At 37.3% G+C, this 24,659-nt stretch overlaps 2 protein-coding genes across 2 annotated transcripts in view; one reads left to right on the forward strand and one right to left on the reverse strand.

The window, feature by feature from the left end:
- afap1l2 (actin filament associated protein 1-like 2) overlaps nt 1-2,342 on the forward strand; it is a 39,735-nt gene extending 37,393 nt beyond the window's left edge. The window contains exons 17-19 of the mRNA XM_084434414.1: nt 108-295; nt 965-1,114; nt 1,732-2,342. Of these exons, the coding sequence (XP_084290540.1) occupies nt 108-295; nt 965-1,114; nt 1,732-1,758 (365 nt within the window). The 3' untranslated portion in view covers nt 1,759-2,342. The remainder of the gene's footprint in view (nt 1-107; nt 296-964; nt 1,115-1,731) is intronic.
- A 126-nt stretch (nt 2,343-2,468) lies between these two features.
- On the reverse strand, nt 2,469-24,409 carry vwa2 (von Willebrand factor A domain containing 2). Its single transcript, XM_084434416.1, has 15 exons — nt 24,348-24,409; nt 23,456-23,540; nt 20,473-20,537; nt 17,208-17,282; nt 16,348-16,481; nt 15,279-15,388; nt 12,869-13,063; nt 10,106-10,239; nt 9,897-10,026; nt 8,810-8,865; nt 8,610-8,717; nt 6,428-7,006; nt 4,629-5,180; nt 4,423-4,545; nt 2,469-3,391 (listed from the first exon to the last, which is right to left on the reverse strand). Exons 3-15 carry the CDS (start codon nt 20,522-20,524, stop codon nt 3,252-3,254), a joined length of 2,388 nt encoding a protein of 795 aa, XP_084290542.1. The 5' UTR covers nt 20,525-20,537; nt 23,456-23,540; nt 24,348-24,409; the 3' UTR covers nt 2,469-3,251.
- Between the last annotated feature and the right edge of the window lie 250 nt (nt 24,410-24,659).

A 24,659-nucleotide genomic window follows, 5' to 3' on the forward strand; every position in this document is an offset into this window, starting at 1 on the left:
TACTGTTTGCTAATTTTATAAAACTTGATATACTTTTATATAGTGCTGAGATACTGCCACTGTGCATGAAAAATGCTAATAAATGCTTTTGATTATGGCTTTCATAGACCCCACCCAGCAGGCCTCTCTGGAGGCTCGTCTGAAGCAGATGGAGGAGACGTGTCGTGAGGCAGAGCGTCGGCGAGTGGAGGTGGAGCTCAGCTTGATGGAGGTGAAGGAGAGTTTGAGAAAAGTGGAATCTGGACCTTTTACACTGGGCACCACGGTAGACAGCAGTCTACTGGAAAATTTAACGGTTAGTCTCATAACAACAGAATTCAGTTTTTGTCTGACTCTTTTCATGCACTTTGTGTAGGGGAATGTAATTATATACACCCTAGCATTCAAAAGTTGTTGTTTTTTAATCATGTATTATACATAATTAATTATATATTTATATATTATACTTTTTTAATGAATATACAGCAAGAATGCATTACATTGATCAAAAGTGACAGTAAAGACCATTTTAATGTCACAAAAGATTTATATTTCAAATAAATGCTCTTCTTTTACACTTTCTGTTAATCAAAGAACCCTGAAAAAAATATTAAGTAGAACAACTGTCTTAAACATTGATAATAAAAATGTTTCTTGAGCACCAAATCAGCATATTAGAATGATTGAAGGATCATGTGACACTGAAGACTGGAGTAACGATGCTGAAAATGCAGCTTTACCATCACAGGAATAAATTACATTTTAAAAGATATTAACATAGACATGTATTTTGATTTGTTAAAGTCTTAACCTGTTCCAAAACCAAGTGAATTGCAAACCTAGACATAAGCATACTAAGGTGGTACAATTCAGGATAGTTAAGAATTCAATCCCACTGTGTTCCTTCGGGGTTTTTTTTGTTGTTGGGTTTTTTTGTACTCTATATTTGAACTACGTGAGCTGACTTGTATTGTTTTGTTTGTAGCCCAAGATGGCACCTGTCGCCATTCCTGCTCCAAATACAAATACACCCACCAACAATGGAGATTCACCTGTGAACTGTGCCACAGCGCTGAAGAACAGACCCGTGTCCATCATGACACCCAACAAAGGAAACGTTCTGCAGAAGGCCAAGGTCAGAGTCCACTTAGGCATCTACAGTGAAGTACCATGCAAATGACGGTATTCAACGTTGTAACGTTCAAGAGTTTGGGGTCAAAATGTTTTGAAAAAAGTCTCTTTTTCTCACCAAGATTGCATTTATTTGCTCAAAAATACAGTAAAACAGTAATTTTGTGAAATATTGCTATAAAAGTTAAGTAACTTATAACTTTTATATATTTGTACTATTAAATATTTGAATGTATTTTCAAATGTAATGTATACTGTGATGGCAAAGCTGAATTTTCAGTCATGTGATTCTTCAGAAATCACTCTAATATGATTTGCTGCTCAATAAACATTTATTTTCAATGTTGAAAATAGGTGAGCTGCTTAATAGGACAATTTGATGAATAGAAAGTTTTTAGAATTTTTTTGTATCAATGTAAAATGTCTACTGTAAATTTTGATCTATTTTATGCATTCTTGCTGAATAAAACTATTTAAAAAAATGTAATATATTACTGACCCTAAACCTTTGAATGGTTGTGTATGTAGATGTAAAGATGTATTCAGTCGTCATTTAAAAAAAAAATTACAATACTTTCCTGATTGTTATTGCCTGAGCTGACAGTCATTCTCTTTCTGCAGGAATGGGAGAAAAAAACCACAACTTAATAGATGGGAACAGCGAGTGCAAAAATACTTTTTTAGCCAAAGCTCAAAGGACTGCTAAGGCAAATGCTTCAGGCAGGGAGGGGGAGGGGAAGGGGGTGTGTCCAATTCCCTGCAGGCTCCGCCCCTCTGATACATCACCCTCCACTCGTCCCTGCTTCTCTGCTACCAGAGGCTGAGATGGCACTGGGTACATCAGGCAGCTGATCCAAGACAATATTTTCTGTTCCCTGCCAAATAACTCCACTGGACAACAATAGATTTTAAATCTATTCAAGTCATTTTATGTAAGAGAAAGGAGGAGAACGATAGGAAATACTCTTCCAGTGGTGTGCACAGTATGTGATGGATGCTTCACAAGCTTGAGAAGAGACCAAAAAAAGAGTTTAGGAGAGCTTTGAGAACCACTATTTTTAGATTCAAGACTTCAAATCAGCCATTTGGTACATTGTAGCTTGGTTCATGTATGCTGGTAACCAAGATGTGAATATATATAACATATCCGTTCAGTGTTTTTCGGTTTGTTACTGTACGCTAGCTGAAACATGCACTTTTTATTCAAATAAAAGTTTGTATTGACAACAGTGCATATTTATGCAAACGGCATCCTGCTTTGAAATTGCAGAAAACAGAACTGCATTTTTCTCTTTTTTCCAGTAGGTGGAACCAAAACAACACTAAAGCAATGGAAAGTATTTGAGTTAGACAAGGTTCTGGAAAAAAATTTAATAGCTTTACAATAGACAAATGCATCACTGTAACTGATAAAAAAATAAATATGGTCAAAGACATAAGCCTCTAACATGAGGCTTTCTGTTACACGAGGAGTTTTCATTATGACAGATCACAAGCAAGTCCAAATCTCAGACAGAAAACATGTTCATAAAGGGTCTTCAGTGCTGAATAATCAATACAAACAGCATCAAAACCTCTTAACTCTTTCCCTGCCAGCGTTTACAAAAAAAAGAAGAGGAAAAAGTTGCCAGCCACCACCAGCATTTTCACAAAATCTTCATGGCCCCAAGAGTATTTTGTTGTATGAATATCTGAACATGCAACATATCAAAATAAAGAACAGCCTCCACAAAACAGAAAACATTTTATTCTTGCCTCATGCAACACTTGAATGTGGGTACGTTTCATAAAAAGCAACAAAAAGCTGAGAAAATTGTGTTTTTGTCAAAGACTACAACGTGCATAACGCTTTTATCACTTGTTTCTGCTTCTGGTTTACCTGTTTCTTTAATCTCTTAGATGTGTAATAGCGTCCCCTACTGTATAGGGGAAGCATTGTGTCATAAAGGATGGAAAATTCCATTAATGGCAGGGAAAGAGTTAAGATTAACTAAATTTACTGAACGCATTTACAAAATTCATGAAATGGATACCCGTGGAGTGTCGTCTGAATTGTGTGTTCACCACCAGAGTGAATTGTAGAATGAATTTGAACCCATTGCTGAGCTGGGTCTTTGTGTGTGTAGTGTGTGTTGTTCTCTTCATCTGTGCTGTGTTCGGGACGCGTGTCTCCTGCGGTGCTCCCTATAGCGCTGCAGCAGCTCTTTTTCACTCTTGTGCTGACGGCGCCTCAGGCCTGCAGGTTTAGGGAGATCTCCTCTGGATGGCGGATCTCTGCTTCCTGAAAAAAACAAGTTCACAAAAATACATAAATCAAAACACCTAAATATACCCTGCCAACCGTCCATTCTGAAAACATCTAAATTATGACCCATCCAGAGGGCACAGAAAAATTAACAAAACATTCTGAGCAGCATAAGCCGATGTGTGAAGCCATTTTAAAGATGGGTTAAATAACCAAGATTTGTCTTATTTTAAGAATATAAATATCTAAGCATCCTTTACAAGGTAAATTTACTTGAGAAAACCATGTTAATATTTGACTTGTTTTCATATTCTGCATCTTCATTCAAGTTTATTTTTCTTACCCCAATGGAAATATATATGTACCTCATTGGGGTAAGAAAAATACATTTTATATATATATATATATATATATATATGGTATATACAAGTATATGGTATAAACAAAAAAAGTTGTAAAAGTTTTTTTTAAAAAGAAGGAATTAAGTTTTATTCAGCAAGGATACATTAAATGTAAAAAAAAAAAAAAAATCAAATAAATGTTCTTTTGATTTTATATTAATCATAATCACGAAAAAAATGTTAATCTTTTGAGCAGCAAATCAACATATTAGAATGATTTGTGAAGGATCATGTGACACTGACTGGAGTAATGGCTGCTGAGAATACAGCTGTATATTTAAACAACTAAAACATATACATATATACACACATATATATACATATACATACATATATACACACATATATATACATATACATACATATATGCACACATATATATACACATATATATATATACACATATACATATATATGTATGTGTGTGTATGTTGTGTGTGTGTGTGTATATATATATATACACACACACATATATACACACACACATACCACACATACACACATACATACATACACATATATAGGTTTTAATAAAAAATAAATAAAAAACGCAAATAAGGTGACTAAAAATGGTGCAAAATACCTACATGTCAACTTCCCATCTACAGGAAAACAAGAATATCCATTACTAGCACAAAAGACTAATTAGTAGTTACTGGTACTAACGTGTTTCGCAGTGTGGACCCTTCCACCCACGGCATTCACAGCGGTAGCTGCCGTTGAGTAGCACACACACGCCATCATTCATACAGGGGTTGGGACTGCACAGGTGAACAGGTTTCTTCACGTCTGTAGAAACCGAGCAAAGGTAGAATATAAATCCATCACATATGAACAAATGTTTTCCAAGGGGAATATTTGTGCTGTCGTACCTGCACACACCATCTGTACCAGGACATCCTCAGAGTATTTCAGGTCATCATATGAAGGTACAGAGATCATGTGATCCTCAGAGCCGGCGATGCGGAAGAGGACCTCTTGCTGAATGCTCCCGATGCCAATCACAAACACTGACACTCCGCTATCACGGATCTTCTGGGCGGGCACCGCTGCATCCTCCGCACCCATCCCGTTAGTCAGCACCACCACAGCCTTGTTGACTCCAGGTCGCGCTCCTTTCCCCACCGTCAGGCTTTGGGAGAGCACATGGAGCAGGGCTGAACCTGTAGAGGCCTTCCCACCCAGAAAAGCAGCGTCTCCCACTGCCTTCAGCACAGCAGAGCCCGAGTCATACTTGTCCAGGTCAAAGACCGTGACGGGACGCCTCCCATAAACCACCAGTCCCACCTGAGCCACGTCTCGATTGATGTCAAACTGCACTGAGGTGCTCCGAACAAAGTCTTGAAAGTGGACGAAATTGTCCTTGCCTACAGCACTGGAGGCGTCCAGCACAAAAACAAGGTCCAAAGCTTGACCCAGACAGCCTAACAAAGACAAAAGGCTTTAGTATGACAGTTTAAAAAAAAACATAACCAAACTGAAAGGAATAGTTCAACCCCCCAAAAACATTTTCATTTATCTGTTTTGGAAACCCTAGACAGCAACATAGTGTCGGCCCAGATCCGGCCCACACCTGGTACGCGTTGAATCCACATGTGCCAGATTTGTCTGGAGTTTTATTGTCATATATTAGAGCATATTCACAATGTGACATCATGACTAGTTTGTATCATAGTTAAAGTCGGCATGTAACAGAAGTTGTGATAGTCTTTTCTTTCCTATTGTGGAAAAAATTCCTATAAAATTTCCTAAAAAAAAAAAAAAAAAAATTTTGTAGGGTGGGATTTCATTTTGCCCATTGGGAATTGATTGGATTGCTGGATCACTGTGGTTTGCTATTGTAACACAAGGGACATGGTGATGGAATAAATCATTGCTTTTCTTTCAAAAGTTTTTCCATTTCCCTGAGAAACTTTGTGTTCTACTCGGAAAACCTTAGCAATCCCTCCCAAAACTTTTGCCTTCGCTCAAAATTTGCATTATTAGAAGTTCCACAAAAGTTTAGCATTCCCCTGAAAAATAACTGTGCACTTGTACAAAGCTTTGGCATTCCCTCGCAAAACTTTTGCCTTTCTCACAAACTTATTGTTCCCCAAGAAACTTTTTCACTAGCAAAACTTTTGCCTTGGCTCACAATTATTCTTATTAAATTTTACAAAAGTTTTGCATTCCCCAAGAAACTAAGCATTCCCTCACAAACCCACTCACAGAACCATTGCGTTCTCCCAAGAAATGTAGTGTTCAAGCAGGTCAATCTCAGACATTATTGATTATGATTGAATTATAAACAATTGTATTCTTTTTAGATTTTTCTTGGACTCTGAAAGTGATTGTTAATATCTTGTATAGGGGTTATCTTTGTTTCTTCATTTTTGTCAGCGGTATATTTTGATTAAGATTGAAGAATTATCTAAATCATGCCCATTTTCATCTTCGTCAGTGTTGAGGAAATACATTAAAAAAACGTTTTGTTAACGTACAATTTTCATAACTGTGGAAACACGTCATCACAGTCTGTGAAAAGAGTCCATTAGATGGAAAATGCAAAACATCCTCAATAAAGTAAGGAAATAATGACTGACTATTATTTGAGGTGAACTATTCCTTGAGGTGCAACAATCTATGTAAGGACTTTACAGTTGTGTCAGTGAAGAATGGTTCAGATCTCTACCCTGGTTGTCGACGCTGCAAATTTTGGCTCTTAGCTCTGGGATCTTAGCGGTCAATCTGTCAGGTGACTGGTATGTGATGGTGCGCTGGGGGTTTCCTGTAATGTTGTTTATTTCAGCCCTCATCCCGTCTGGCGCTACACCGATGATGAAGATCTCCCTGTCCCGTGCGTACTTCGCTGGCTCCACCACAGGGTCCGCCGAGGGCGTCCCCGTGAGCAGCACTACCACTCGCGGCAGGTCGTCCTGAACATCGGCAAACACGGGTGCGCTCTGGAAGCCATTGCGTGTGATGTAGCGAAGAGCGTTTCCAGCCTTGGCCGGCCCGCCACGATACTGCAGGCGCTCAACGGCCTGGATCAGCTTCGCCGGGTCTCTGTGCTCCCCAATTTTGGCTTCGATCTTCACGTCGCTGCTATACTGGGCCAACCCCATCTTTACAGGGGTGTCAGAGCTCAGCACAGCCTGCATGAACCGCTTTAAGAAGGACTTGAAGCGCAAGAAACCCTCCAGAGTAAGAGCAGAGGAGCCCTCGACCAGGAAGAGCACATCCACAGAGCAGTCGAAACTCAGAACGGGAGCTGGGAAAAGAGGAGACGGTTAAGAGCCACTTTAAGATTCCATTTTCAGATCTAAAGAACATGCTTAACATACCACTTCTGCATTATCTTGTGTTTATTTTAGACTTTAGTTAGGCTCATGTGAGACTCTACCCATTTACACATGCAAAAATGCATTTATGGAGAACATAAACAAACAAAAAGATCCATCTTTCACTCTGCAGGTTAAGTGGGGTCATCTGCCTGTGATGTCATTCACACTGACTGACAGCAGGAGGTTGTGCGTGTCATCATGTTCTGATTGGCCGGAGGATTCTATGTCAGCGTTACAATGGAACTCATGGAGACTGATGACGGATTCTTGGAATCTCATTTAGGAAAATATACCAACCCCATCTAGAAAACCCTCACTAAAACATTTATTCAGCTCTCGCTGTCTGAGTAGAGCGGCTAACATCATCATCAACAACTTCTGTTTGTCCAGTTGCCCTCTTTTAGGTGTTTCAGGTCTATTGCATCACGGACTAATAGGTTTAAGAACAGTTTTTTACCCAAGAGCCATCAGAGAATTGAACAACACTGCTAAACACTAAACGTTTGATTACACCTTGAATGGTCATGATTCAAATGCACTAATTATAATTACAGTTAGGGCCACTTTGTCATAACAATGTGCAATATCTTTAAATGAAACCGTCAAGTTTCGGTATTATAGTGTGTCATATTTATTTTGCCTTAATTATTGCTGTTGTGTTGTCATGTGTGCACGCACCGTAAGGTTTGCTAATTAACTAATGTATTTTATTCAATGACAATAAAAGGGAAATTAATTGATTTGTGTGGTCAGAACTAACTTTACACACATTCTACACTAATTTCTTTAATGTTCTTTTTTGCTAATGTTTAGTTATTTTTGGAGACTGCGGTGTCATCGTTTAATCATGGCACTATTTTTGCAATATTATTCATTTCAGATTTATATCACCCTAAATAATATATAAAAAGAAAAACAGATGTGGTTGGTCATTTTACAGCTGTTGGCCTGCAACAGCAACCACACGTAATGTAAATAAAGATATTATTTGATCTTATTTTTAAATGCATTTTATTTTTTTAGATTTTGTAAAACAATAATTTTTTTTTTTTTTTTCACTGCCTTTGTTGTGTATGTTGATGCTTTGGCAATAAAAATATTCATATCATAATTTTATTTATGTATTTATTTATTCTCTGCTTTTGTTGTGTACATTGATTATTTGGCAATATTGTATGTATATCAATAATGGCAACAATTTTTTTTACGAAATAAATTTGATGGTTGCATTTCACGGCACAAGGCGACAAATTTGGTTTCTGATTGTGGAAGCATTTGTAGATGGAAACAGTGATATTAGCTCATAATTAGAGCGTCCCTATCATCTGAAGGACATAAGACCTCTGAGGTATATTTCAGTCAACCGTGACCTAGCCCGAAAGCTGACCCCCACTGTAACGTGAAACCATGAGCTGTTTGTGACAACTCCCACACACGCATACAATCCACCCAAACCCACCAAAACAAAACACACACAGCCCGTTAGATGCTGAGGAGTGTGGGAAGAGAAGCACATGAATGTGAACTCACCACAATTGGGGTCACTGCCGTAGCCTGTGGGACACTCGCAGCGGTATTTCTCCAGTCCCTCAGATATACACGTCCCCCCGTTCTGACAGGGCTGAGAGTCACATGGTTCTGAAGGGAGAGGGAATCACTTCTATTAATCAAATTCTGATGATTATGGAATTAAATATTCATTATTAAGTATTCTGATTCTTAGGTCTTACCTGGACAGACAGTTCGGTGACAGACAACGGGGTGCGGCCTGTAAACTTTGTTATACCTGTAAAACAATGTGAATCCACTTTCACTCCACACATCACTGAACTCCTTTATGTTTCATATAAAAAAAAACAGGCCATTAAACCTCAAAATTATTAATAATAATAATAATAATAATAATAATAAACTATTATTATTATGAATTTATTTATTTATTATTATCTGTGTTTATTTGAGCTTAAATATAATAATAATACTTTTTTTTTTTTTGCTCAAGGTTTCTGTAAGACAATGTGAAACCAGTTTCACATTTCTGTTAATGAACTCTTTTATGTTCCACCTCAGGCCATGAAACCTCAAAATTATTAATAATAATCATAATAATTATTTTATATATACAGTATATATACCTTATTATATTTATATATGTATTAGTGCTGTCAAATCGACTAATTGCATCTAACATAAAAGTTGTTGTTTACATAATATAGGTGTGTGTATATATATTATTAGATGTCTACATATTATGTGTGTGTATACAGTATATACACGCACACACAGACATATATAATATATAGACATCTAATAATATATAGACATCTAATAATATATATATATATATATATATATATATATATATATATATATATATACACATACATACACACACACACACACCTATATTACTATATTATGTAAACTAAGACTTTTATGTTAGATGCAATCGTGATTAATCGATTTATAATATATATATATAGTTAAGGTTTCTGTAAGACACCAGTTTCATTCCATACATTTCTGTTAATGATCTGCTTTATGTTTCACCTCAGGCCATGAAACCTCAATATGAGCCTGCGATACTTCAAAAGAACAAAAACACACACAATATGATACAATACAAACATAATCTCAGACCTGAGGCGTCTCTGTGACTGTATAATGGTGAGAAAGAGAGTCAATATAGGTCATTTTGACTCGTCATAGGTATGTGTCAGACGGATGATTCTCAGCATCTCGTGGAATGAACAAATTGTTTTTTAGACTTTAGAATAGGTCAAGACCCATGCGGTTTGTTCAATCCATGTCATTTACCTGTAATGAGGGCAGAGGGATGTGTATGGTGAGTATCCCTTGGACCCTTTCCAGCACATGAAGTTTCCCTGAAGCTCTTTTACCGTCTCCAGGGTTTTCTGCACACACGGGTAAGACTCCACCTTACACCCTGCAGACATCACAGTGCAGGAAACGTCACTTGCTGTTCATAAAGGCGCTGTTGATTGAGTCACAGGTGAGTTTTTTACCTGAAGGAACGGCAGTGCAGACGGAGGAGGTGGTGAGGCTGGTGAATAATCCATTAACAGCATCACTGAAGTGCTCCGCGAAGAACACATGAGCATCCGATGGGCTGCTCGCCAATTCATGGAGCTCTTCCCACCTTACAAGAGAAAGACAATTTTCTTTAAAGCTCTATCCAAAAATAAAAAATAAACATTTGTCTTGGCTAAGTTTTCTGACTGGTTATAATGGAACATAGGCCTATCTTTTTTTAATGATATCTGTCAGGCAGTAGGGTCATTTATTATACATGATATTATACATGATCCTTCAGAAGTTATTCCAATATGCTGATTTTGGTGCTCAAAAAACATTTCATATTATTATCAATGTTGAAAATAGTTGTGCTGCTTCATATTTTTTGTGGATTTTTTTCAGGATTCTTTGAGAGAATAGAAAGCTCAAAAGAACAGCATTTATTTGAAATATAAATCTTTTGTAACATTATAAATGTATTTACTGTCACTTTTGATCACCTACTTGCTGAATAAAAGTATTCATTTCTTTAAAATGACCTCAAACTTTTAAACAGTAGCGAAGGTCACACAGTCAATTCCAGATTTATATTACACACGGTGCAGTAAAATTCTGCCGATACATTTTGAGCAGACAGAGCATATGGTGCTGCAAGAGCTCTGAGGGGGTCACAGTAATCCACCCAAACACAACACTGATAAGACTCCCAGCTGTTAGAAATGGCAGTTAAGGTGAGTTTATCCACTGAGATTCTCTCTTCCTCCTGCACCTGTTGGGAAGCTGCCATAAAGCCTCAAAGTAAAGAGAGAACAGAGGAATTACACTATCTGCAGCCTAACCAACAGCAACACCACACATCCAGGCTGTCAGCAGCCTTTTAGTGTGCAATAACACACCTGTTAGTGTGTCTGAGAGCTGTCAGCACTAACAGAGCTGAAAACATTTCAAATATGACCGCACCTGTCCCTGCAAAATGTTTCAAAACAATCACTAACAAAAAAGCACAGAAAAGTACCATGGTATTACCATTTTTTTAAATTTCTAAAAAAATAAAACATAATAATAATTCCAATAGTATTCTTCACCGTACCTTAAAGTGCCATGCACAGTAAATACAATGATCATTAATAATAATAATAATCATTATGGTAATCTCTCAGCACCATGGTATATATTAAAGTACCACAATATTACTCTCTGTACAGTGTAACTGACAGAGTGTATTACCAAGAACACAAGGTAAATATAAAGCGATAAAACATGTTGCCCAAAATTTAAATAAACAAAGAAATTTTATTTTGCATTAAGAAAATTAAGACCAGCTGATGAAAAGTCAGCACATTTTGCCCAAAAATCCTCATTACCATAATACATCTCGAGTTTTTGTTTGGTAATTTACAATATTTTTAATATTGATTCTGATTGAGATACTCAAATTATATACATAAATCCATATTAATCAGTGCTGTCAAATCGATTTATCGCGATTAACATAAAGGTTTATGTATATACACACAAACTTTTATGTTAATCACGATAATTCAATTTGACAGCACACATTACACACACATATATTAGATATTTACAAATGTTTTTGTTTGATGTGATTAATTGCGATTAGTCCAGTTGACAGCAATAATATTTAATATATATATATATATACAGTGCTATGCATAAGTGAATACACCCATGCTAAAGTTGACTAAAAAGAGGAATAAAAAATCATATTTTGGAAATTGAACTTAATGCCTTAATTTAAAAAAATAGGAAAAATCCAACCTTTAAGGACACCAATTTTCTTTGTGAATGAATAATGTATCGTAAATAAATAAATGTTCTTCCTTAAAATACATGGTGCATAAGTGAGTACACCCCTATGTTAAATTCCCATAGAGGCAGGCAGATTTTTATTTTTAAGTATTTTTAAAAAAAAATACTATGCATCCTGATAAAGTTCCCTTGGCCTTTGGAATTAAAATAGCCCCACATCATCACATAGCCTTCACCATACCTAGAGATTGGCATGGGGTACTTTCCATAAGATCATCTCTCAATGCAAATCAAACTAGCTTTTAGGCTAACTGAAATAAAATCATGCCAATCTCTAGGTATGGTGAAGGCTATGTGATGATGTGGGGCTATTTTAATTCCAAAGGCCAAGGGAACTTTATCAGGATGCATAGTATCCTAAAAATAAAATAAAAAAAATACTTCAAAATAAAAATCTGCCTGCCTCTATGGGAATTTAACATAGGGGTGTACACACTTATGCACCATGTATTTTAAGGAAGAACATTTATTTATTTACGATACATTATTCATTCACAAAGAAAATTGGTGTCCTTAAAGGTTGGATTTTTCCTAATTTTTTAAATTAAGGCATTAAGTTCAATTTCCAAACTATGATTTTTTATTCCTCTTTTTAGTCAACTTTAGCATGGGTGTATTCACTTATGCATAGCACTGTATATATATATATATATATATATAAAATATATTTTGGTATATTAATATATTAAATGTATATTAAAAGCCCAATTTGTGTAGTACAGTAATAAAAATATGGTGAGAAAATGCTTAACTGTCATAAAAATAATGTCACAATTAAAAAATATCTTCTTGGTCCTAATAATAGGCTTCATTTCATGGGGGGGGGACCTGGACATGTTTCTGAGAGGTTCTGTTGAAGCGGGTAATTAGAGATGTGAAGGTTTTATTCCGTGATTGAAGTCAGTGGAAGTGTTGTGTGTTACCTTGGGTAACGGATCCCCACGGCAAACAGAGTCACTCCAGACAGCTTGAGCTCCGAGGCAGCCAGCTGCACTGCCCCCTGGGACTTTCCGTCAGATAAGAGGATCACTACGCGTGGCACTGTGGAATTGCGTCCGCCGGAAAACCCCTTCCTCAGAACGAACTTCAGAGCCAGACCTGTCTGTGTGCTTCCACCTCTGAAGGAGAGAAAGAGTTACTTCAAACATTTCACATTTTAAGACATACAACTGAGAGTTATATCAAAATTACTACTGTGACATGAAATTCCAGTCTTTATTATGAGCTTTGTGACTTGTAATACCTCCACTGTGGAAAACAGTAACTTAGAAACCCACAGCAACACAGTCAACATTACACTGCACAATGAAGAGGACAGTCTGGTTTTTCTTTGCAAGTTTTCCTTCACTGCCTCTGCTCTAATCTCATTAATTTAACTACAGCGGCCCCTCAGAAGTCTTAGGATAACACAGAAGCCTTTAGTTCCCTTCAGTCCACTGTGTCCTTAAAGCACCCTGCATGATGAAACCTAAACCAGTAACAGCACTCTCAGCTTCACACAGGCTACATCTTCATCTTCGGGTTGATTTAAACTCTGCTTGCCTTCTTTCCAGTGTTAATACTGTACATTCTCTGTACTTAAATTAACACTTGATTCATACATTGGAGTTAATGGTTAACTGGCCAGTTGATTAAGAAACTGATGTAGGAATTGCAATCAAATCACAATATAAGAATGATTATATACAGTGGGTAGGGAAAGTATTCAGACCCCTTACATTTTTCACTCTTTGTTATATTGCAGCCATTTGCTAAAATCATTTAAGTTATTTTTTTTTCCTCATTATTGTACACACAGCACCCCACATTGACAGAAAAACACAGAATTGTTGACATTTTTGCACATTTATTAAAAAAGAAAAACTGAAATAATGGTCCTAAGTATTCAGACCCTTTGCTGTGACACTCATATATTTAACTCAGGTGCTGTCCATTTCTTCTGATCATCCTTGAGATGGTTCTACACCTTCATTTGAGTCCAGCTGTGTTTGATTATACTGATTGGACTTGATTAGGAAAGCCACACACCTGTCTATATAAGACCTTACAGCTCACAGTGCATGTCAGAGCAAATGAGAATCATGAGGTCAAAGGAACTGCCTGAAGAGCTCAGAGACAGAATTGTGGCAAGGCACAGATCTGGCCAAGGTTACAAAAAAAATTCTGCTGCACTTAAGGTTCCTAAGAGCACAGTGGCCTCCATAATCCTTAAATGGAAGACGTTTGGGACGACCAGAACCCTTCCTAGAGCTGGCCGTCCGGCCAAACTGAGCTATCGGGGGAGAAGAGCCTTGGTGAGAGAGGTAAAGAAGAACCCAAAGATCACTGTGGCTGAGCTCCAGAGATGCTGTCGGGAGATGGGAGAAAGTTGTAGTAAGTCAACCATCACTGCAGCCATCCACCAGTCGGGGCTTTATGGCAGAGTGGCCCGACGGAAGCCTCTCCTCAGTGCAAGACACATGAAAGCACACCTGAAGGACTCCAAGATGGTGATAAATAAGATTCTCTGGTCTGATGAGACCAAGATAGAACTTTTTGGCCTTAATTCTAAGCGGTATGTGTGGAGAAAAGGGTCTGAATACTTAGGACCATGTGATATTTCAGTTTTTCTTTTTTAATAAATGTGCAAAAATGTCAACAATTCTGTGTTTTTCTGTCAATATGGGGTGCTGTGTGTACAATAATGAGGAAAAAAAATTAACTTAAATGATTTTAGCAAATGGCTGCAATATAACAAAGAGTGAAAAATGTAAGGGGGTCTGAATACTTTCCGTACCCACTGTATATATAAAATAATGGTATAACAGCTATATTTTTCAATGTCAACTACTGACAATGCTCCTTTATGCAGTGCTGAAATACAGGATCTCCTCCATCCTGCAGGGATATTGACTAATGTCAGTGGAGACACAGGCATGTGCACAGCTGGGCTTCTCTCCATCATATTTGCTCACAGTTGTTCAGCTAGACAGACAAGTGGTGAAATTTTCATGGAGTGGGAATCCGAAACGGCAATTTCACAGCTTGTCGAGGGAGATGTGGTATGTCCTGACTGGGTGATAAGGTTTAGGCCAGCTGTGTGCTCAGAGTGTAATTCAGCTACTAGTCATTACAGAACCCTGCACAGCCTTCACTACAAAAACCATTAATTCAACCTCATAAAGTCATCCATCATGACACACATGCACACACATGTTGAGGGTGTATTGTAAACACAAGTCCCCATGTCTGTTTCGACAAAGTTTCAAAGATGTAAAATGGAGTGAGATATTTCTCATCCTCCACAGGAAGTGCTGAGCCCTGATAGACACACAATAACACTAATCTCTGTACCTATAGTGGATTTTCTTCATCTTTTTCTTCAGCTCCTCCTTGCTCTTGTAGGAGTCCAGACTGATTTCCAGTTTGGGCGTGGAACCAAACTGAATCACGCCAACTTTCACCTGCCCAAAATAGAGAACGCAATTTAAACACCGTAAACATGAAGAGGAAACTAACTTAAATAATATTCAACATAATGGCAGAATTTGAATTTTTTTTTTTTTTGAAAAAAAGAAAAGAATAGCTCACCCAATAATGAAGTTCTGTCATTACCCTAATGTTATGGAAGCTTGTTTCCGCATCAAAAAAAAAAAAAACGAATATTACCGACTTTTTTTCTCTCACAAATGCAAGTTTATATCTCACAATTCTTACTTTATAACTCACAATTGTGAGTTTATATCTTATATACATCTCATAATTGTGAGATTAAAAACTTGCACTTTTGAGAAATAAGTCAGCTGAAACCTTTTCAGTTTAAATCTTTTTAATTCTGAGATTTTGTGGGATATAAACTCGAAACTGCTAAAGAAAAAAAGGTCAGAATTGTGAGATAAAAAGTTGCAATTACCTTTTTTTTTTTTTTTTATTCTGTTGTGGAAACAAGCTTTCATATCACGTCGTTCCAATCCTGTATTCTGATATTTTATGTAGTGACAATGGCTGTCATATTCCAAAACGTACGATAAACAAAATAAGCACCATAAAGATAGTTTATTTGACTTGTGTGCTATATTCCTTTACATCTTCTGAAGTCAAATTATGTCTTTATGTGACAAAAAAAGACTTACTGTTCACTATAATCAGTCATTATTATATTCACTGATAATCTTGCATTGTCACAGTTGGTTACTGCATATGCAATAATGAATGCCATTTTGTCATCACATTATTTTTTCATGTGCACTTTTGTTTTGTTTTTAAAGCTTTAATACCCCTGATCACAAACTTTCATTATGTCAAGAGCTACATTGTAAAAATTACAGCATAGTGGATTGAAACGATGTTTTTTTTACATTTGGGTCTCTTTTAATTGTGGGTGTTACTTTTAATCTGGCATTGATTTCTATGCAAATCTGACCTTGTCTGGGCTGACATCAAGAGCCTCACACAGCTTCAACATGTAGTGCCGGGATCGTTCGAATCCTCCTTTCCCAACGCTGTAGGAGCTGTCCATCACAAAGAGAACATCCATTGCTGCAGAGCACTGCATCACTGACCACACACAGAAGAAAACACAAAAAGTCAAGACCCAATGGCACATTAAAAAAAACACGGCGGTGATGCAAAACAGCAACACTTACACGTTCACATAAACACTAGCCTATATTTGACACATTTAAGGAGCTCAAAGGTCACCTGTGGCATGTTCTAGCAGAGATAAATACTCACAAACACATTACAGCAAGTTTGTGCTAGTCAACCGGCTAAATTATAATCCATGTAGCTGTCATGTTAGAACCCGCCGCCTGTCATAAAGAAGGTGATTAGACGGAGACGGCATGCCGCTGTCTGCACCAGCACACAAACACATTTCCCTAGCTATACAAATGCACGCATAGCATAGACTTGCATTGTTTTTATGCTACTTATAATTTCTAAAGACAGGATTTAGCTAACTTCTGGGGGCAATTTTGGCCCTAAACGGTGGCTAAGTAAATACACTAACTCTCACAGGCTTTCTGTGTCTATGTGGAGTCATTCTTTCAAACTTTTAATATGAAACTAAACCCTCTCTTTACAAGTAAACACAGGTTTGTGACTCCCTTGCACATTTATATGGACACACGTTGGCATTAGATCAGTGGTTCTTTATATAGACATGAATTCTTCTCTTTTTTTAAATACAGTGTTGTTCTTCTGTACTATAGTGCTGCTTTGTAAATGTTTGAGGAGTTTTCACTTGATTTTCTGACTGAGAAAGAAAAATTCGACACTCACTTTCTCCAGCAGCGTTGATTTTCATAATGGTTTCAAGATCTGTTTGTATCTCCTGTACAGAGAAAATGGACCAAACTATAAAGAAAGAGATACTGTAGTTAGCAGTTAATAGGCATTATACAGAGGTGTAAAAATTAATAATTTCAATTTCAAATATAAAAATAGAATTTTAAAATGAAAGCTTTTAAACTAATAAAAACCTGTCAAGAAAGGGTCATATTTCACCCGAAAATCAAAAGAAAGAAGATATAGTTTAAAAACAACCTATTTTTAGGATTGTTAAAGCTATTTTAAAACAATTAAGCACCACCACCAAACCTTGTAAATAGTAATTCGTTTTTATACATCATGATCGTAAACATTGCCTGTGGTAAACGTAACTTAATGATAAGTTTTGTTCTACAACGTACACTGCTCACATTCACACCCCAATTGTCTTATCCAGTTACTTATTATACGTTTTCAAAAATAAACATAACTGCTTCGAAATTCGCATTTTCGGTACGGGTGTGTGGTAATTTACTTTGTAGAACAAATCATTAAAGTAGCATAAGTTCCACAGACCTTATTTTACTCATAGATTGAAAAAAAAACATTATAAAACCCCACAGGAAATCTTGGCGAATTGGTCTTCAAGGATCTGATGTCATACCTGCACCACTCTATTGTCTTGAACATAATGCAACTACAATATAATGCAAAAAATCTCAATGGTCATAAAAAATATTTCAGGTGTGATGTGACTTAGACATGTATTTAGTGATACTGACCCAGGTACTACCTCAGGCACTGTCAAAGTCAACAACAGGTTGCACAAATGAGTCATTTGAGCACGGCTCCTAGATAGCTGATCTGACCCCTGCCCCCAAGACCCAGCTCCGTATGGAACTCGCTAAACATCCTTCGGAGAGGAATAATTTAGAACGATCAGCATTCCAGCAACGCCCACTGGACGTGAAGAGAACGGTCAGGCTGTCCTAGCCCATGTTTCCCGCTCGAGTGAGCACGGTTCAGAGCGACAAGCTCTCTCATGCATACAATCTCTGATTGAGAGGCAGGGGCCATGAGAACAGCCCAGGGCAGTGAAGACCCTGTGTAACGCTCCTGCGGAGTGGAGTGCGCTTGAGAATCACAGTTTAATCATGTGCTTTTGTCCCCTAACACTCATGCCATCATGCGGAGGGCTGCTCTCAGCACCTCGCCATGGAAACAGACCTCGGCCTAAGAAACCTGCAGGACCCCCCGAGTAGATGAGGGGCTGGGGCGGAAATTATGCCACAAAATGTTAATGGTTTAATTCCACCGATGGTGAAGATAAATAAAGATGTGTGTCATTCTGAATCACTGCATTTCTCACAAAAATTCCAAAAGAGCAAACTGATACCTCAGAACCTTTGTAAATAAATTGAAATGAGTATAAGGCTGATACAGTTTTGTAGTTTATAACTACACTTTAATTACAACCTCTTTACAAAGCTAGACTGTGACATGTTCAATACATTTTCTGATCTGCGGTGTGATGAACCATGAAGCTTAATTTGTTTGAATATGTACTATATATGCATTTTTACATCTAAAGAAGAAAGGACTGGTAATACTGGAAAGGGGATGTCAGAGCTAGTTATTTTCATATGATAGATGACCAGCATCAGTGATGTACAGTATGGCTCTGAACAAGTCAACTTGCACTAGGTCACGGTGAATCTCCCCTCAAACCCTGTGGTGATCCCCTCTGACAGGCTGTGGAACCAAGAGACATTTTATCGCCTGATTTGAGCGGTCTGAAGGACTAAATCCCTCAGATTTATGGCATTTGTCCAGGAACGTAATGGGAAAATATTTCAGGAACACGGGAAGATATCTCAATTCAGAACTCCACACTCCCAACAAATAGAGGGATTTTGTGGAGGCCTCAGCATGACATCCAATAAAGAATAACAATAATGTAAACAGATTTGGAGATCTTAGTCTGATAAAAACCTTTTGCTGGCAGGACAAATGATGTAAAAGTTAACGCACTTGTTGAGAAAATAAACATCTGGCTGAAATTCCTTGTTGAGGGCTATAATGAATTATTCTTTTCAGATAAACATCTCAAGTTACTAAGTACAACACATTTCTAAAGCACAATGAAAGATATGCATCTAAAGTCAACAAACAATATTTAAATCTCTTAAAGGGGCCATATAATGGTACATGCACTTTTACAAGTTGATTGTACTGAAATGTGTGTTGGCAGTGCCTGTACACAACCATCATAAAATGATAAAAATCCATCCAGTGTTTTTTTTTGTAATCTTCTTATATGTTTTGCCCCCATCTCAAATCAAGCCGTTCGATTTTGTGACGTCACAAAATCGACGCCCCTCCCACGATTGTTGATTGACAGCAGCGTTTCAACACAGACCCGCCCTCGCTCGTGAGCGAGCTGTCAATCATAGTCCGCGCGGACCGGCGCGGTCATTGTTGATACGCTGGAGCACTGTCTATGAGTAGAATGGCGTCTAAGCGATTGTGGTGTTCTTTTCTTGGGTGTAATAAGGAACACAGCAGTCATTTTGATGTTCCTAAATCCGAACCGCTGAAGACGCAGTGGCTGAGTTTGTTTTCGAAGGGAATATTCCCCACGATCAATGTCAATGCTTTCATGTTTGCGCGAATCATTTCACACACCAGACTGCTTTACAAACGAGGGTCAGTAACGTTATAAAGCTGGTTTTGCTAAGAAGCTGCTCCTGAAAAAAGGATCGGTACCAACTATTCGTGTTCCTGCTGCACCTCCAGACAAACTGAAGTGAGTGTAACGTTTTATTATTAACCTTTATATTAATATTTATATTAATCTTTGCAAATCGCTAGCACGCTTCACGATGAATGCGGCTAAGGTTTACACTCGGTACATTACAGCATGTTTTCTATGTACGACGTTCTCAATATAATTCATAATCCCACGTTTATAATGAAAAACGCGTTAAGGTTATTGTGTTATTGTGTTACAAACTGTGTACGCATAGAACAGAGGGGTGGGGTGAGCAAAGCTCATTATCATTTAAAGACACATACACTTAAATGGCATGCTGAAAACAGAGCTGTTTTTGACCAGCTAAAATTAGTGTTTTCTTACAATACTAATGAGAATTTTTAATTAAAGTATATTACAAACTTTTAATTTAGACCCTAAGGAATCATATTAGCTTGTACAAAAATGGCATTATATGACCCCTTTAAAAAATAAAAAATAAAGTGCTCAGTCACTTTCTCTTACCTTGGCCAAACAGGAGCATGAGAAGGAGATGCAGCCGACTTCTAGAGGACATTTTGCATTGAGCCCTGAAACATGAACAAAAAGATTAAAAAGTTAAAAAGTCTTTGAAGAGGCCAACTACTGAGTAACTGTAACAAAAAAAAAGGCTATGAGAATTCTAACAAAGAAAAAGCAACTGGGAGAGAGACTGTTTGGGAAAACAAATTTGGGAGAGAAAGATTTCTTGGAATGGTGGGCTTGAGGTTAGTGGGACAGCAATTTTTATTGACCCTCAGGGGCACTGGTTGAACAAGCTAGGAACATGGGATGGGAAAGATCCCGGGATATTTTGAGATAAAACCCAACCAATTAATGGCTGAGGGACTCAGGTAGCATGAGGTCTGCAAAGAGAGTCTGTACCCTTATGCATCATAAAATGACTGACAGCAGTCAAGGCCTGCACTACAATTCAAAGGACCCATGATACAATATTTATGGGTGGGCCACCTCTCCCCTGAGCCCAATGAGGAGGTATTACTGGGCCCCAAACAATGTTCCTAGCAGTCCCCCTGATCACAGGCAAGCTCAAGTCTAAGCCAGTCAAACTGTCGTCACATCAGACTAATCATTTACCCGTCTGTGTTTTGAGAAAAGAGGAGGGACAGCCCAGTGATGTGTGGAGAAAACAGAATGATACTGTTCATCTCAGATGAAGTCCCCCTGCAGCCACAAAATACTCCTGTGCCACATTCCCAGAGCTGAAGGTCAAAGTTCACATCTTTAAGAGCCCAACTTTATTATTAAATGAAACATGTTGACAAATGCCAGCTGGCATGCACCAGACAAGGCAATTATTCACCGCCACGAGTCACTGGATTTAATCTCAACGCCTACCTGTTCTGCTCTGCAATCAAAGTCAAGCCAACAAACATCCAAAACCAACACTGTGAAATAAAAGAACTGGCTCATGTTCAGACTACTAGAATTAGCTACTTATTTCCAAACGCATTATGCATTAACCACAGGATGACATTGTTTTTTGTTTGAAAGAAGTAATTTAATACTATTATTCAGCAAGGCCACATTAAATTGGTCAAAAGTGACAGTAATGACATTACAAAATATGTATATTTCAATTAAATGCTATTCTTTTGAACTTTCTAGACAAAGAACCCTGAAAAAAATGCATCATGATTTCCACAAAAATATTAAACTGCACAACTATATTCAAAATTCTTAATAATAATAATAAATGTTTCTTGAGCACCAAATCAGCATATTAGAATTATTTCTGAAGGATCATGTTACACTGAAGTCTGGAATAATGATGCTGAAAATTCAGCTTTGCTGTCACAAGAATAAAATACTTATTCAAATAGACTGTTATTTTAAATAATATTTCACAAGATTACTGTTTTACTGTATTTTTGACCAAATAAATGCAGCCTTGGTGAGCATAATAAACTTCTCAAAAACATTTTTAAATCTTTTGAACGATACAGACTACATTTGTACGTTTTTTTAGGACATCCATGACACACCCTCACACATATTACACCTAACTCCATTTTACAAACCTTCCCAAACGTAGTCTTTGTGGATGAGAAAAAAAAGCAACTAACAGTGTTTCAAGTCTATAGTCAGATCTACGTCCAAGATGACAATCATGGTGTGCATTCAGTAGAATCTTTTCTTCAAATGTGTTTGAGAGACATTTAAAGAGCACAAGGAAAATGTGTGTGTGTGTGTTATGTCTGCACTGTTGTATCTGATTGGTCAGGTTCCAGGTGTTAAGAGCAGTTTAAAGGCAGAGTGGTTATCAGTTTTGGAATGAAATGAAGTGACTATTGAGGCAGTTCGGACCTGTGAAGTCACTCTTTGATCGTCTCACTCACGGTTGGACTTCTGAAGATACCCACAGAGCACCACTCAAGAGAGGAAACGTGGGATGCCACCTGACATTCTTAAAAGATAGAATCTATTCTGTAAAGAATCAAATCCAGCAAACTGAGAGAAAGACATTTGGACAATCCAGCCACACAGCACACTTTCTGAGACTTCAGAAACTTTCGGACTACAGTTATTGAAGGGAATCTGATCAAATCTTACCCTGATAAGGTGCATTTCCTACTCATGAATGAACAGCAGGAAGAAGACAGCACTCGCTCAGGTGCCATTTCAGAAAACCTTCTTTGAGGCTGATAATCATCTGGATTCTAAGAGCACCTCACAATCCTGCCATACGATAACCTTGACTAACAACCCGTCTCGGTCTGTGTAACAAGTGGAGCCGTCTAGGGCCAGATCAACCCAGCACTGGCTCTGGCTCTCCTAATTCCTCTTTATTCCCAATTTCATACATTCCTCACTGGTCTAAGCTTTCACTTTAATTATTTCCTACTTTATGAACAATTCCTAACCTGATCTTTTAGATGCAAAAAGCCCCAAAAAGATGAGCATCCTCGCCAGAGGGACCTCCATGCTAAAATATAAAAGCCATATTTTTTTTTACATAATTTTCTTTTATTTCAATTATTTTTATTTTGATACATTTGCATTTATATTTTATTTAGATCTTCTTTTTTACAATTTCTGTTCCAGGTTTTTGTTTTTTTTTTTTAGTTTGAAAATTCCTGGCCTAAACAACAACTATAATGCATAGCAAATCAAATTGTAAAATTTAAATTTGCAAAACATCTTTTGCTCAGACTGTCCTCTCAATTACCTGTTTATTTAAAATCTGCTGCAAGTTTTAATATTTTTTAAAAAGCCACTAAGTCTTGGTTAATTCAGCAACAAACTTGTACTTGTACTTTAAACTTTAGCTACAAGCAGTATGATACATGCATTGGATGGCTGTTGTCAGTTTTATCTCTGTTTATTTTATCAGTCCCTATACAAATAAAGCATTAAATACATAAAAGTTGGCAACTACATCAGCTTTCATACAGTTGTATGATATTGTTAAACATACTAAATATATTTATTTAACTGCAGAGCTTACGGTTGTTAATGGATGAGACACAGGTGTATGCAGCTGCTTGATCCCACTGGGAGCAAATGACTTGAGCTCAGTGCACTGGACTCTCCTATAATCAGAGGAGTGACAGTAATGAGAAGAGAGGTTGAGGATGAAAGCACACAGCATTCAAATGCCTGATAATAAGGTCCTTATTTAAGGCTCACTTATTTGTGACAATCCATTTTGATTGGAAAACATGAGCAAACTTCACTTTAAGACATTTAGAATTATCTCAGTTCTGTTTTTTATGAGAAATGAATTGGATATTATTTAACAAAGCAAATCCTCCTGTGCATTTGCATTATCCATTGTTTACTCTTTTAACCTATTTAGTATTTGCTTACGTAATTTAGATAAAAAAATGTGCCTATTACATTAGGGCTATTTAATGCAGAAGTTAGGGTAAATCGAATAATCCATGCGCTTATAACGTTTGTATTCTGACTGTCACAAGATGTATTAGTTCACTTTCACAACAAATATTTAAATAAAACATTTCATTCATTCCCTTCCGCACAATGATGTTTCCGAGAAGAAAACTGTATTTGTAACATTTTCTAGATGTTTTGATTTTGATAACGAGGGCGATTAATGCAGATAAAATGAATCCAACAAATGGTCGATATATTCTCAATGCAAAATGACGCTGTTAAACATTTCTATTGACACATTAATGAAAATACAGTACAGTAATACGCCGCGAGACAGTGCAAGATCTTAAAATTACTATAGTAAACGGTTCAATTTCTAGCACCGCTGCACCATTGAGTTTAGTTTCGTAAAACTTCAGCTAAACGACATCTTCCAACATTTCGATTTAAAATGAGTCAAGTTAAAACCTCTGATGGCTCCTCTACTGATAAGAGTTTCTCACCTCTCCGTCCTGTTCTCCCGCAGGTACTGAAGTGTCAGTTTCTCTAGAGCTCAGGTCGTGTTGAACAGGAGAGGGTGCTCTGTTCTGCTACTTCCGTACTGACTTCATCCTCAATTCAAATTACTCTACAGCCCTCTTATCAAGCCAAGACCAAAATACTCTCGAGACAAAGTTAATAAAAAAAAGTGTCACAGTTATGCTCGAATTAAGTAAGAAATTGTTCATCACACAATGAAAATTCTCATGTTTCAAACCAGTACATCTTTCTCGCAAGTGACACGAGACTTTCATTCCCGTTCATAGCATGTTTCT

The sequence above is a fragment of the Rutilus rutilus genome, assembly GCF_951802725.1.
Source record: "Rutilus rutilus genome assembly, chromosome: 16".
NCBI classification, from domain to species: Eukaryota; Metazoa; Chordata; class Actinopteri; order Cypriniformes; family Leuciscidae; genus Rutilus; species Rutilus rutilus.